Source organism: Pocillopora verrucosa, chromosome 4, assembly GCF_036669915.1.
Source record: "Pocillopora verrucosa isolate sample1 chromosome 4, ASM3666991v2, whole genome shotgun sequence".
Lineage (NCBI taxonomy): Eukaryota > Metazoa > Cnidaria > Anthozoa > Scleractinia > Pocilloporidae > Pocillopora > Pocillopora verrucosa.
Genome location: NC_089315.1, coordinates 27,067,215 through 27,083,130, shown reverse-complemented (window position 1 = coordinate 27,083,130; position 15,916 = coordinate 27,067,215). Strand labels below are relative to the sequence as shown.

The window sequence follows — 15,916 nt, the reverse complement described above, 5'->3', positions numbered from 1 at the left end:
GGCTATGTTTCATTCTCAAACATTCGACAGGCGAAAGGGGGATTCACCATCTGCTTTTGGTTAAAAACTTCAAATGTTGGTTTCTTTATCGAATATAGAACTGAGGCATCGGGAGATCAAAATGAAAGGCTGATATTTGGGCTCTATTGTGGTAACAACACTTTTGATATTCTATTGAGAAACCAAACAAGGTATCGAAATTTTTTTTTGTTTTATTTTTTACTCTGTTTTTTAAGCAATGTGTTATTAAGTCATAACTTGAACCTGAGTTACGCAAAAAATACTCTTTAATCTAAAGATAAAAATCTGAAATAGCCAGAGAGGAAGCTTTTTTCGGGATCCACATGTATGACCCCCATCATTCGGGCGTGTGTGTATGGGTTACTTACTGGGCTTTTTCCAAGATCACAGCATTCACGGTACACTTTCCAGAGTATTAGCAGAGAAATTTCGAACGCTTATGTTACCTTCGAAATCTCAAAACAAGGGAAATTATGAATTCTAACCATTACGACTTCAATACGGACAAAGTGTGTAATTCATTAAGAATTCATGTTTTAATCGACACAGCGTAATGAGGCGCTAGAATAACCGAGAGATACCGGACACCACTTAGTATCCTAGCGACCGATTCCAGATTCATCAAAACAAGTTGACCGGCTTTCTCGATCGCAAACCTGTTTTGATCGCGTAAGCTAAACGCATGGTTGACTAAAAACGAGATGGCGCTTCCAAAAACTGTTGGCTTCAAAGCTGAAGCAGTCGATGAAGAAGGACTTTGGTGTGCGTGCACTGTTAAAGAAGTGAACGATAATTTCGTAATCGTGTTCTTTGACGGTTGGAATGCGGAGTGGAATCGCTGCGTCTGTGATCCACGAGAGATCAAGGATCGAACATTGCCTGATCGGAAAAGAAAGTGAAGAAACCTTTCCTCGACAAAGGTAAGATTTTCTTGCTGTCTATTTTAAACCAGCATTAATCGACCACGAATCCGTTACAGGCGCAACTTATTTGTGGAAATTTATGATCGATCTTACTTGTAACTAATGAAGCTTACTAATTTGTTCAAAATGGGTTGTCAAGTTTTATTGATTAAGATGAGAAAGAAGGTTGCAGTTTAAGCGAATCATTCTCTTTCAAAATGGTCTTTTCTAGAATCCACAAATCTCCAAGACGGTTCGAGGAGATATATTTATGGATTGGATTACTGTTTATTTAGACAAAAAGCATTTTAATCTCAAGTTTTCATTCTCGTATTCTGAGGCTCCTTTTTCTTTGGGCCTAGATTACAGGGATAAGTGTAAGGCACTGCTTATGTAAATAAGTATAAATAACATAGCACTAAGTTGTCTAGTGCATTTCCATTTTAAGTATATCATAGGTAAAAAAAAAAGTTAGCAACCCTTAACTTTGTAAGTAAGACCTCAGTAACCCTTAAATTTGTATTCAATATCATATAACTTGTAAATAAAACATGGCAGAATGGGAATGTTTTTGTGTTGTCATTTTTTGCCATTCATAGAAGAATTTTTCAAGTATGGGGGGCAGAGATTCATACTAAAACTGTTTAATAATAAGGTTCATTTGATTATATGAGAATTGTTCAACTATGAGGAACAGTATCAGGGTCAGTCATTCATAAGAGAACCGTTAAATTATCAGGGTCAGTCATTCATGTGAGAACAGTTCAATTATCAAGGTCAGTCTTTCGTAAGAGAACTGTTTCATTATCAGGGTCAGTCATTCATAAGAGAACTGTTCAATTTTAAGGGTCAGTTGTTCATAGGAGAACAGTTCAATTATCAGGGTCAGTCGTTCATGTGAGAACAGTTCAATTATCAGGATCAGTCGTTCATGTGAGAACAATTAAATTGTCAGGGTCAGTTGTCCATGTGAGAACAATTCAATTATCAGGGTCAGTCATTCAAATGAGAACAGTTCAATTATCAGGGTCAGTCGTCCATAATAGAACAGCTCAATTATCAGGGTCAGTTGTTCATATGAGAATTGTTAAATTATCAGGGTCAGTCATTCATAAGAGAACTGTTTAATTATCAGGGTCAGTCATTCATAAGAGAACTGTTTAATTATCAGGGTCATTCATTCATAAGAGAACTGTTTAATTATCAGGGTCAGTCATTCATAAGAAAACTGTTTAATTATCAGGGTCAGTCATTCGTAAGAGAACTGTTCAATTATCAGGGTCAGTTGTTCATATGAGAACAGTTCTATTATCAGGGTCAGACATCCATGTGAGAACAGTTCAATCATCAGGGTAACAGTGAGGAACAGTATCAGGGACAGTCATTCATATGAGAACTGTTTTATTATCAGAAAAATAAATTGTAGCATGGCCTCTAGAGTCTCACAAAAACTGTAGTAAGCCATCTTAAACTACATTGTATCACTTCTTACAGTTATCTATATTTCCCGAGTATCTGAATTCCACTAGTTTACACTTTGAACAAATGTTTCCTGGGCCTTCGTTTGGTACCTCCTTCTTTCTTCATCACTCACTGTCTTCCCCAATTCAGATATCTTTGAATCGACTTCACGCATGCTGCATTTTGGATTGTCCTTCACAACAGTTTTCCACATTTCCTTTGAAAATGTAACATAAGCTGTACATGGTTTCTTTAGAGGATGTTTTTTTTCAAGTTTGGGGTTACACTCATCCCTTTTGCGTTTGTTGGAATCTATTCTTAACTGTTTTTTCAGTTCCCTGTGACCCCTAACAGTTTGATGGTTGTTTATCATTGCTGATTTTGAAAAAACCTTGATGTGGACCACATCTGTATCAAGAGCATTTCTGATGGCTATTAGGTCAAGTAAATTATTTGAAATTGATGGAATAATGTTACTGTCCCGTGCCTCAATAACCATTGTCTTGGACACAAATTGCCAACCTAAGCGGTAGGCCATGATGAGAGTCTTATTCACTTTATGTGTTGCCTTATTTAGTTCTTTTTGGGATGTAATAACAACAAACGAGGCGTCTGCTGCTTTTTGAACATCACCAGTATAAACTTTGCTTCCCAGCTTTTCAATAATAAAAGTAACCTTTTCTGTTGTGAGCTTCTCTTTATCACCACGTTCCACAAGACAACCCGATATGACAAATGTTTGGTCTTTAAGAGGCAATGGTGGTGGTTCCCTCAGGCAGTTAAGAGGAACAATTACTGGTCGATCTTTAGAGGTAGTGGCAATTGTTACATGCTTCTTCCTAGGTGTCAAGTTGATGAGCATTCCCTTGGTTGGTTCCCTGTTTTCATCAGTTACAAAGACAATCGTTTGTTCACGCCTGAATGCTTGATGATCTGTAATATAAGCAAGTTACAAATTAGTATTTAAAATTCATTCATCTGTTTATACATCAAGATCAGATGTAGATGCAATAGGAATGAAGAGTAACAGGAGTTAATCCACCAAAAAGGAAAGCACAGCTATTGTAAAATCAAGAGAAAATCTTTCTGGGATTTGTTTTGTACCTTTGTACCTTACTTTAGTTCATTTAGCAAAGAATTAAATGTGTACCAGTCTTGTTATCCTGAGAAGATGGGGTGTTTGTTTGGTTCAATTGAACTCGGGCCTGCTCTGGAATGTCATCAATGGGTGGTATGTCTGTATCAGCAAGTACTGAAGGTGCTGGGCTGTTATACCTGCCCCTTCACAACATTTACGTAGAAAGTTCTGGAACTCATCTCTTGTGTGTTGGTTTCCCATCTCAATCTTTTTTTGTAAACGTCTATAAGTCCATTTAAACAATGACAAGATTGGTTCTTCTTTACGCCATCCTGTATGTGCATAGTACAGGCACTGGTGAAGATAATGGCAATGCTCACCACCCTCAGTGCTTCCACAGAAAAGCGAATGAAAGGGAAGTTCTTTCAGTAGGAGAGGAACAATGTCTGTGCGAGTCATCAAGTAGGGATAAAGGCGAGAACTACCATAGCGCAATAACATTAGTCCATGGTGCAGATCAGCAAGCCATTTGTATTCTTCAATTTCGGATTCCAACAGCCCAAATCTGTAATCTGAGGCACAGTTTGAACCAGCAGTCGCACCTGGTAATAAAGTTAGTTCAGATGTTCTTGGATCTGGATCTTTCCGACAGATGACATGCATTTTCCAGTGTGTCTCCCAAATCTTCTTCTCTAAATCATATGTGCTTATGGTACAGGAAGGCCAACAAAGAGCTTCCTTGATATGTGGAGGAAGGGCTTGGGCAAATGGCTTCTTATCTGCAACACCATCAATAATCTCTTAATCTCTTTGACGTAAATGCTTCAGGTGGTGCTGCAATAGTCTCTGCATGGGTAACATTGAGGGAAATTGGCTCCAGCTTTGGTCCATCAAATTTGATCTCAAAATTACCTCCACGTACGCTACGCATGTTGATATTTGATATCAACTTAGTCAAAGTACTGTTTTTGTCATTATTTACCACTCCTTCGTTTAAGCATGACATGATACAAAAAGTTAAAAGATGCTCTGTGATACGTGCGAACATGTGATTGGCACATGGAATGAAATGGCCTGTAGGGATAGCTGGAAGCAAAGAGTCTGGATGTTCACGTACAATTTGACGATTGAGTTCAGATCTCAAACCAGTTTTCTTTCCTACCTATGAACGTGTAGCAGTAGTCTCAAAAGTATAAAGGCTGAAGTTGTCACTGCTTTTTGGATCCAGTCCACCACCAAGCAGGGCATTAGCGAACATGTTATCAGATGAAACAAAGGTTTTGTGACCTTTCTCTGACATACTATCAATCCATTTGTTTAATTAGCCAGATCCTCCACCAATATTAAGTTGAAGATTTAGACGTGAGTCTGGACCATAGATGTGCACAGGCCAGCAATTTTCTTCGGGGCTGTGAAAGCTGTAGCCATTGAACATGGCCTCATTTTTATGTTCGTCAAAGATATCAGCACTGATGTCTGCCCTCAAAAGTTGCGTGCATCCCCATACAGGCGCCACCACTCACTATCTAGTTCCCTTATCCAAGGATGAGCGATGGAGACACATTGATGGAGTCTTTCGGGGTTAATACGCCATGCTGTTGTGGTCCTTGATGGTTGAAGAACAATGTCAAATTCTTTATGCCACTTGTTTCTTAACCTTTCTGTCTGCCTTTCTGAAGCAAAATATCCAGGAAGCTTTCTCATCGAATTTCTACATATTTCCTTCTGACTTACTGAATCCTGCATTTGCACAATTTCTGGGCTGGAGGTGTGATTGAGTTCTGTAACATGGTCAGTGGTTAGAGTTTCATAAACAGACTTCTTTGTACTGCTGTCATGAATTAATTTGGTTAATGTGACGATATCTTGAGGAGTTAACGATCCATCCCATAAATCAGAAGTATCGCTACTGCTTTTACGCCGAGAAGATGCAGCTAGAGAAATACCCACTAGTAAATCCTCCTTAGTACCATAATGAATATCTTGTGCCATTTCCAAAAAACTGCTGTTTTGCTGTTTGAGCCTCTGAACAAGTGGTCTGGAAACAAATTGCCTTCCACAGTCCCGCAAACTTCTTCTCTTGTTTTTCCCTTCTGCAAGTTGTTTTGTAGGGCGATGACGGCTTGCTGGTGTAGAAAACTCATTTGATTGAAGCAAAGATCGTGCAGGTGTTGCTGGTTCAAATGCTGTTTCTGGACGTGCTTCTTGTGTAGGAGTAGCTGGTTCAGTCTCGTGATCTGATTGGATACACTAGGTCCCTTAGAAGTAGCCACAATGGGTGCTTGAGTGCCAATAAGTCCAGTAGGTGGAAGTAGAATTGGGCCTAACAATCGCTTTCGCAGAGGTTCAACACTGCTTTCTGTACCTTGGTATCTGATGGCTAACATCACAAATGCTGCGTACCTAATAAAGTCTCTATTGCGCTGATTTTTGTTGAGCACAAAGCTGTTTTGAATGCCTGAGGAGAAGATTTATATCAGATTGTGGTTTTCCTTTGTCCTTTGTGAGTGGCTAGAGTATTTACTGAATGCCTGGATGCAACTATATCATACTGTGGCTCATAATATTTTCGAAACCAGAAATTATTTGCATCAACATGTTAGTTAAGTGTTTGCCTAAATAAAACTCCACCACTGATAACATACAAATGATAACCAGTACAACTTCAAAGTTGATGAAGTTCTTGTTTAAAAAAATTATTCATAATAAATTCATCTTACAACCATTTCCATAACTTATGCAAAAGGTAAAGGAAACTTTCCATTCTCAGAAAGAAACTTGTCGATAGAACTAAAGCCATGTTTTTTTACTTGCTTTTGGAGACCAAGATACTCTAAAGCGACGGTGACATTAAAGTAAACATCATCTCTGATTTTATAGATGTTAAGTTTTAACTGGCCATCCAATGCTACTTGTTTTCAAAGCCAAAGGAGCTCTCAATTGTAAATCGGCCATCCACTATAGTTATTTCTATCAGGTAAAAAAAGGCCATCAACGTTAAAATCACGGGATCAAGCCCGGTTCAAAATGTATTCAGTTGGTTTGTTTACGTTCGGCTACAAGAACAAAATGGAATTATTCTCTAAATCAAGAGAAACGGTACAAGATATCGAAATGAAAAAGACCAGTAAATAAGCCCCCCTTACCTACATAAAATTCCCTTCAGTGAACAACGTCTTCGCTTTAAGAAGACCTACTTTTACTTTTAAATATCACCCAAACTTCTGTAAAAAAAGCTCAAATTACGGTTCGCTTTAATTTCAGGCGTGAATTTGCATAATCTTTCATGGACGAAATCTTTATGAATTTCAAAGATCAAAACCATTTGCTAAACTACATCTGCTTTATCTTGGAAAGGGAAGCATACTTACTTGTATAAAGGAGCATGTAAAGCTTTGAAACACATCAAAACTGCCAGCTTCCATCTACGCGTCGACACGGACGAATGTTGAACAAGCTGCTCGTTGAACTGTAACACGCTTCCACTTAGCAAACAAAGCTTTCCAAATTTAACGTAGTTCGCTTCGAATTCCTCTATCTATTCTAGTTTCTCCGACCGCTTTCAAACAGGTTTAATAAACAGCTTCCATCTACGACTCCCAGTGGAACGTGACGTAAAATACGTCGCGCGTTACTAGGTAACAGAGCTCATAAATATGCACGAACCCCACTTGAGTGGGATTCGCAGAATTACGCACTTTGTCCGTGATGAAGTCGTCATGATTTTCAATTCAACTGTGGTAGAGATATGATTCATTTTGGGAAAGGAAAAGGTAACTTTTGAGCTCGGTTATGAAGAATAGACGGTGTTTGTCTTGTGATTAGCGTTTCCTTCCATTCTTAGTTTAAAGCTCGTGAAAAGATGAATAACATTTCTGTATACACCGTTTTCTTTATAAAAGATACCTCTCCTTCAATTAGAACTCTTTTGTTCATTACTTTTTTATACACAGTCAATATGTAATGGGCGTGACAGATAACTCTTGGCACTACGTGTGTGTGCTATTAGATGGCAACATCGGACTACTAGCCGTATTCAAAGATGGTCACAGGAATTTTAAGGAAGCTCGCAGGAGGGCAGCCAATTCTGAATTTTGGACGGCGGGTAATAACAGGATAAGAAATTATTCTCGCACGTGGACTAGTTGATTTGGAAGGCGTTAGCTATAAAGCATACTCTGATGCATATTACACGTTCTTGAGCAGAAGCCAAGTGGTAAAAGCTCGGAAGGTGGAGTGTGTTGGACTGTATCCATTTGATTGTATTCTTTTGGGACAGTAGGAGATATAATTGAAGGAGACCTTATTCAATCTAGGCGTTTGGTAGCAATGTATTTCAAGTATGTTACTTTGTTAATTGTAAAAATGTATATATTTTGTCAAAAACCTGTAACGGAAGGTAGCCAGCAATAATTAGGTAATTATGGCAGAGGAAAAAAAGTTAAATTAATTTGAGCTTCCATATAAAATATATTCAAAGCAATTTGTGTTTCGTATACCAGCAGGAACCATGAGAGTTGGCTTCAGGAAAACGAACAACAGTGACTCAGCTGTTCTTGGCAAACTGAGTGGCCTCAATATATGGAGGTACCCTGTCTCAATAAAAGAGATTCTGCGCATGTCATATGGCTGTGGAACTGAAGCAGGAGACTCCAAATCTTGGGAAACAGTCAGGGATGAGATAACTGAAGAAGTTGAGGTTAAAGACTCCAGAACTTGCAAGGAAAGAAAAGGCAAGTGTTCTGTAATGAGCAGAAATTATCTGTAAAGCTTAATTCTACCTTGTAATTAATAGGATGCTGTTAAGACTGTTAAATAAGTAAGGTATGTCTTTTCGCTATGAAAATGGTATGCTTTCTAACTTTTTTGTTTTCTCGTAGAAGAAGAAGAAAGATTCTAAAAAAAGTAAAGACAGAAGTTTCAAAAGTATACGCGTGTTGAGTCACATAACAAAGTTTTATTTCGATAACGCTGACAGTACGCCCCAAGCTTCCTTTTTCTTTATTTGGGTGCCCATATAGTATCAACAAGCCATTTTGTTCGTTTCCGTCATTGTTTGTTCTAACATCGTTGGCTACTTCAGTCATAGGATCTTTACAAACTAATGAATGTTTATTACTTGGAGTATATCGTGCATAAATGTAAAAATACGGCGGGACAATTTTGAAAAATTTAAAAAATGTGGCTTCCTCTACTACGCGACTTTCGTTTAGAGCTTTTCGTTATTTTGGCAATCGTTCGGCAAGATCTGAGCTCTTGGTCTGTGAACAAACTTATGGTTACTAATGAATGAATACCATAAAGTTCTTTTTGCTAAAAGAACTGAACTCAATATTTTCTCAGTCAGCAGACTTGTGGCAGATGGCATTACGGCCCACGTCAATCAAAGCGCTCTTTTGGTGAGTCCCCTTTACGATGCATCGCATGATGGCAAGAGTCGATGTCTACGGTTTCGTTACATGCTGCAAGGACCTGGGGAGAAAGCACTGACAGTTTACCGGAAAGCAAAAACTTCTCGTGAAGTACCTATTTGGATCTCAAAAGGCAACACCCGGGGGAACTGGGTTTATGGTCAGGTTCAGCTCAGCTCCATTTCAGACTTTCAGGTATGGAATTGTGCTTCTTCACCTTTTCTTAGATTTGCTCAAGCGAAGTAGACCTACTTTTTTGTCCCTTTCGTCTATTGGACAAAACCATCAGCTTTTCGATGTTGGTACAATAAGTTACATCAAAACAAGCCGTCCTTAAAACTGTGAGGACATATCGTTTACATCTGGTGGAAATTTTTTCCGATTTGCCACGCGAACCTTAATCTATCATGCTTATCTCATCCCAGCACCACCAACATCGCGAGCGCACTAATAAAACCTTCAGGCACTAGGAACTGCGATGAGATTAGTAATTAATTGCAGAAATTGTTTCATTACCGTGAAAGGTGCTTATAAAAGCGGAAATGGAGAAGAGAGAAGACTTGATAGCGTTGACAGGGCTGTACATCGACGAGGGAATAAATTGCAGAGTGACGCCACTGTCGGCGAAAGAAGGTGGAGTATAGCAATGTGATGAGATAGAAAGGGGGAGAATTTTTCCTTGAAATTACGTAAGGGCGCCATCGCCACTAAACTTTGAAACAATTGTGTTCTCGAAGCTATTGAAATTGTTATCGCGCAACTCTGGGTTGATGCTGCTGCTGTTATTTGCGCTCATGAGGCACTGCACATGTACTTCGTGTCTAATGATAGTGACACCGGTCAGGTTGTTAAAGCAGACACTTCTTAACATTCTCGCCTTCATCTGTTGTTTCTCTTTCAGCTTGCAACGAGAACTTAACCAACGAAATAGGATATTTCTTCTCTCCTTCATATCCTGGAAATCTTCCAGATAATACTTTTTGCAAATGGCACATCACCGTCCAGGAAAACCACATCATTCGTTTGGAATTCCGAGAGTTTTTACTCACGAACCACCCCACATGCGAGAGGTGTTTCCTTCAAATCTTTGATGGACGTGATTTATCTGCGACCGCGATAGGAAAATTTTGCGGCTATATGCATCCTCCAGTTGTCATTTCCTCATCAAACCATTTCACGATTGTTCTCCGCTGTGTTGAGGGTTTCCGAATGACAAGATTCAAGGCCTTTTATCATTCTATTAGAAGTATGTTATATCTCAATGACTTTAAATTTTAAAAATATATCGACCTTTTTTATATGTATAAATCTTGGCGAAATTGAATTAAAAGTTCTGGAATTAAAAGATAAAAATGCAATGGATGACCAAATCAATGCAAGTTGCGGTTGAAGTAGGTTTAATTGGTCTACAGGTCACTGGGTCACTTTCCTAAACATTAGGTGGAGATGTCTTTCGGTGAAATATGAAACTTTGTCAATTAGCTCGCGGCAGAGAGTTTGATGAGGTGTAGTATTCAATCATTACTCCAAACAAAGGTAAAATGCCAACTGAAATGCGTAGTGGAGTACCTTTAACGATATTTGATTTTTCTCCCACTTCTCTGCATTAATAGTACTAAATTGAGAAAATCGTATGGCAAAATCTGTACTGGTTGTGAGAGATATCACAATTTCCGAGTTTGAGATTCCACCTTGGGAAAAAAAGAAGTTTTGAACCGCAATAAGAAGGGTAATATCAGTGACTGTGACAAAGCCAATAGGGCTTGTCGTAACTAATGCCTTAACTGCAAATTGGTGGCTACATCTACGTTTTCCATTTTTCAGCTCAAGATTGGGAAGGATCGTCTTGCTTACTTCATCGAGGTAAATGAATGTTCATCGATAAACTGACTTGTTGAAATAATTTTTTTCCAGTTTTTATCCAAATGACGAAAGGATTGAAGGATGATGTTAGATAGTAACTGAATGTTGAAAATCGTTTTTAGAGTGCCCATCAAGCTGCGAGTGTAAGGAGTTTGGTGAAGTATACGACAAGAGGCTTCTGGTTATAGGAGAAAAGTTGCTGGTTGTACCGAGTAATCTTCCTTCAAATACTGGAGCAGTGTATGTTTAACCGTTTTCCCGGTTACCATCATTATCACTACTCATTATACTTACAATCCCCCTGTCCTTCTGCTTACATACACGGAACAAATTAAAGAGATTTGGCATGATGTCTACGGCAATCGTCAAACGGCAAACAACAATATTGAACTCGATAGCGCCTTTTTCCGGCCTTTGGCTTTCTGAAGTGGAAATATTTTGACGTGAAAAAATAAATCTATGTTCACAAAAGGTTATTAAACAAAAAACCGATCCTAATGCTTTGTTCATTTTAGGGTTAAAGGAAATGTATGCAGTAAACGTCATGCGTAAACTCTCTACATTGTTTACGTGCACACATTAAGCTGTTTATTGATAGTTTTGGCAAGGGAGATTACTCTGAGGGACTTTTTTTCCTCTTTCAATCATTTTGTTCAGTGAATTGTAGCCTGCTGCTAAGGTTTCCTTGATTATTTATTTAAGTTCATGTTCAGGTGATTCCGTATGAAGGCCATATTTTCACAAGATAATGTGTCTCTATTATGATCATATTTACCAGGGTTTTTCGTCAAAATTGGATCTCGCAACTTCGCGAGAAGGAGTTTTCAGACCTTATAACACTCGAGTATATGTGAGTTGAACGCCATATTCTCTGTTTTTATAAATGGTAGTGCTAGGTTTTCCTTGAAATGCGAAAACCTTTAAGATGTCAAATAGATGTGTGTATGTTAAACCAACCCTCTGATTCTTCACGCTATCTTAAGGTTCGCTGAGACAAAAATGATATATTTCATAGTGTACCATATGTCTACGAATTTTATTCTGCAGTATAGAGAGCTACATTCATTTACATGTTCTCTTTGAAACAGTGACCTTAGCTTCAATAATCTGCTCCACCTGGATGAAGAATGTTTTCACAACGTATCTTCTGTTACTACGCTGTGAGTATTGGATGGCGATTGTAGTTTAATATGAATTAGTGAATTCCAGACAATCCTTAACAGTAAATTTGTTAGCGAAATTGTCATCTTTCTCATCTCGAATGTCCCCATGGCCGATAGGGACATTCCTCCTCATTGCTATATTCGAACCATTATTATCCTGAAGGCATCATGGGAGAAATGGATAGCCAGGGTAACGTAGTATGCGTTGATGAGAGGGTTGACGATGACTCCTCTAGATAAGACAACTTTTGAGGACGTAAGAGAAGCATAGATCAGTGCTCCAGAGGAGATCTTCTCAATGCATCCGTCTCGCATTATCGCTTAGATTTGTTGAAAGGAACTGTTAGAATCTTACTGAGAGGCTTTCTTGTGTTCTCTGCAGGAGACTGAATTCTAACTTTCTTCGAATTCTTCCTATTGGAGCATTCAGCGAGCTCCCTAATTTAAAAGTCCTGTGAGTATATCCAAATATAATCCCATTCTTTCCCATTGCATAACATCATGAAACGACGATCGACAAGATCTCGATTGAGTGGGCTCAAGAAACTGTCTATTTTATTTCAGTGACTTAGGAAGTAACCTTCTTAGCAGTATCAGAAGTGGAGTGTTTGATGCACAGTCAAATTTGAATGTTTTGTAAGTACTTATTTTCAATAAAATTTGAAAGCTAACAAAGATTGAGAAACTTGTAAAGCATTATTTTGGCTTTGTTTTTAGAGGTTTACGCGCAAACCAACTAACGAATTTGCAGTATGGCGTTTTTGACAACAAAAGCAAGATGACTCATTTGTAAGTAAAAGGATCTCTTTTCTTCTAAGCCAATCGCCAAAGTCATACCATTGCTATTCAAAACAAACCGAAGGGTTATGATGAGGAGTTTTGTTACACGGTGAACTGGAAGTCATATGTCTAACTTAATACCTTATTAACCATATTCGAAACGTAACAATGGACTTCTAATTTTTGTAAGGTACCTTCAGGAAAACAAGCTGACAGCATTGCCAAATGGCTTGTTCAAAGATCTCTCCAAGTTGGAAGTCTTGTAAGTACTGAAAAGGAAATTAATGTCTTCTCAAATTACTCAATCTGCTGTAAAGGGAAAATTTGCTAACTTCTTGTTTAAACCATGATAGTTTCCTTAATGGAATTTTGATTGTGCTTATTGTTTAAAGTAGGCTGAAAGTGACATTGACATGCACGTGAAGAGGGTTTTCGCTGAAACAAATTCGCCTATAAATCGTGTTGAGATCTTTTTTAATGTCTCTCATTCCACAGAAATCTAAGCAGCAATGAGATTAAAACAGTGACAAAGGAAACGCTTCAAGGGCTCAGTGCACTGAAATATTTGTAAGTAGTTTGAATTTTCAGCCTTGAGGGAGTCTCCCTGTGGTGATTTATCTCCACTGAAGTACGGTGTAGGTGTAATGTCCGTAGAATAAATGAGGTCAGTGGTAAAAGAGAAGTAAATTACAATGCTCGACCAGTCTGAGATTGAACCAAAGGACGTATTAACTACCGAACGCTTTTATTTGAGTTCACCCTTGTTCATTAGCTTAAGTGTGGACGATTCGTTTTCCAACTAGTTTAAGACCATTCTTTGTGCAGTGATTAAATATTACTCTTCTCCATTTCATCAAGCCTGTGTGCAGATATTCAACTTCAAATAAAAACTTTTAAACAGATCAATCAAGTGTTCTTCTTGCTTGATAAAAACAGGTACTTGGACAACAATAGATTAGCTAAAGTACCTACAGATGCATTCAACGAGCTGACTAGCCTCAAGTATCTGTGAGTATTTTACAATTGATATAGTAATAGCTAGGTTTTTTTGTCTATCTAAAATGGATACTTCATAATGATAGAAATTGTCAGTCGACACTATATATGGGTATTTATATTATCCAACGTATCATTTCTTATTTGATTGATGACATTGTAGCTCAGATGTAAAATGTTTTCGTCTTGAAAAATCCCAACAGGAAACTAGATCGTTTCATCCTTTGTTGCTACGCTAAGAAATCCGTGGAAGGAATTACTTGTGATTCTCCTACTGATGAGTTCTCCAGCTGTGACGACCTCATGAAGAACAAAACGCTTCAGATCTGCATTTGGATTCTTGGAATCCTCGCCTTCCTCGGCAACCTTCTCGTCATAATATGGCGAATAGTTGATAAAGAAGAGAACAGGGTTCATTCATTCTTGCTAACAAATCTTGCCGTAGCCGACATGTTTATGGGTGTCTATCTTTTGACAATATCAATTGTGGACGCGAGATGGCGGGGTGAATATTTTAAGCATGACACAAAATGGAGGGCTGGTATAGGCTGTCAAATTATTGGAGTCCTATCCATGCTCTCAAGCGAGGTATCTGTGCTGATTTTAACAGTCATCACCATCGACCGATTTCTTTGCATCATCTTCCCTTTCAAGTTCAAGCGTCTTACATACAAGTCTGCCGTATTCACCTGCGCAGCCGTGTGGATACTTGGCGTATTCATCTCCGTGATACCAATCACCGGTATAGACTATTTTTACGATAAAAGTGGTGATTTCGGTTTTTACAGTCGCTCAGCTGTTTGCCTTCCTCTTCAGCTATCTGAAGGAACCCCTGCCGGCTGGGAATATTCCGCTTCTTTTTTCATCGGTTTAAACTTCGTTTCGTTCGCGTTTATCTTGGTGGCGTATATCTTAATGTTTTGGACCGTCAAGCGCGCTGCCCGCGCTGTTCGATCAACGAGTATGAACAAAGAATCTGCCATGGCCAAGAAACTTATTTGTATTGTGATGACCGACTTCTGCTGTTGGATGCCTATAATAATTATCAGCATTTTGTCACTGACAGGAAATTTCTACGATCCGGACAAAATTGCCTTCGTGTGGATCGCAGTGTTTGTTCTTCCGCTCAACTCTTCCCTTAATCCAATCCTTTATACATTTTCTACCGAGAGAACGAAACGAAGCTTAACCAGAAAGGGGAAAAATGTTACCGGCATGGTTATGAAGTCTTTGAACAGTCGCGCTCAAGGTGGGTGGAAAAATGGCAAGATTCACATTTTTATAGTGAACTGTTATCACATTTTCCATGGACTTAATAGGCGATGATTTCTTTGAAAAAATGCACTTTTGTTTTTATATCATAATGCTTTCAAAATCTATAACTTTCAGTCACTTTGAAAGATATTACAAGTTTCATATTTAAAAAGACCTCCCGGAGAGCTGAGAGCCCATTATGAAGTCTTCGTGGTTCCTTCTGAACCTTTTTATCAAGTTGGCTACGAACTCCGTTACCGTGTTATCTTTTCCTGTCTATTTCTAGATCAATCTAAGGACTACCTGGGAACGTATGCTGAAAACACTTTAGTCTCTATTGCTGAATCCAGTCCTCGACCGGTTAAAAGAATTGTGGAAAAACAGGAACAGCAAAGTAAACAAGCGAAGGTTAAGTTAAAGCTGATCGAAGTAGTGGATATCTTTAAAGAAGACACTACAGGAAAGCGTTCAACGGTAAGAACCTTTCAAAGATATATCACTGAACTTTTCGATAGATACCTACTGAAGTAAGTTAAAGGTAGGTTTCTGACGTACATGTAGCCTTGACATTATAAACAAACCATGAATACATCGACCGATATTTCCGTAAGTGCTCCTATGAACGGTCCTATTATGCAAATGCAAAACGATATTGCAAACGAGGAAATTGTGTCCTCTTGCTGTCTCCTTGCGATGTAGGGTTACGTCACAGCTTGGTGCGAGGAAGAAGGAGTACTTGGTATGGTATTACTGAAGTACTTCGGAAAGGAAATGAAGGAAGACTGGACTCGAGAGATAGATATAGTTCAAGGTCTGTCTATTAATGAAGACCCGCAAGACAACCTTCTTCATTATCGCTGGCACTCTAAAGGTAAGTGAGCATTTTTATTAAGAATGCATCCGACATTTCTGCACATGTATATGAAAAATATACACATTTCGCGGATTTAGCTAAAGAAGGCGAAAAACCAAAATCCACAGCAAAAC

General features: G+C 38.5%; 1 protein-coding gene across 1 annotated transcript in view; it reads left to right on the top strand.

Annotated features, from left to right (window-relative positions):
- LOC136280406 (uncharacterized) overlaps window positions 1-15,916 on the top strand; it is a 55,796-nt gene that overhangs the window by 36,898 nt on the left and 2,982 nt on the right. Inside the window, 19 exon segments of the mRNA XM_066165428.1 lie at window positions 1-191; window positions 7,416-7,567; window positions 7,965-8,199; window positions 8,810-9,068; window positions 9,398-9,506; window positions 9,775-10,119; window positions 10,698-10,736; window positions 10,859-10,976; window positions 11,515-11,586; window positions 11,825-11,896; window positions 12,282-12,353; window positions 12,464-12,535; window positions 12,617-12,688; window positions 12,870-12,941; window positions 13,175-13,246; window positions 13,616-13,687; window positions 13,879-14,924; window positions 15,216-15,403; window positions 15,629-15,800. The exon segment at window positions 1-191 is cut by the window's left edge and continues 50 nt beyond it. Of these exon segments, the coding sequence (XP_066021525.1) occupies window positions 1-191; window positions 7,416-7,567; window positions 7,965-8,199; window positions 8,810-9,068; window positions 9,398-9,506; window positions 9,775-10,119; window positions 10,698-10,736; window positions 10,859-10,976; window positions 11,515-11,586; window positions 11,825-11,896; window positions 12,282-12,353; window positions 12,464-12,535; window positions 12,617-12,688; window positions 12,870-12,941; window positions 13,175-13,246; window positions 13,616-13,687; window positions 13,879-14,924; window positions 15,216-15,403; window positions 15,629-15,800 (3,430 nt within the window).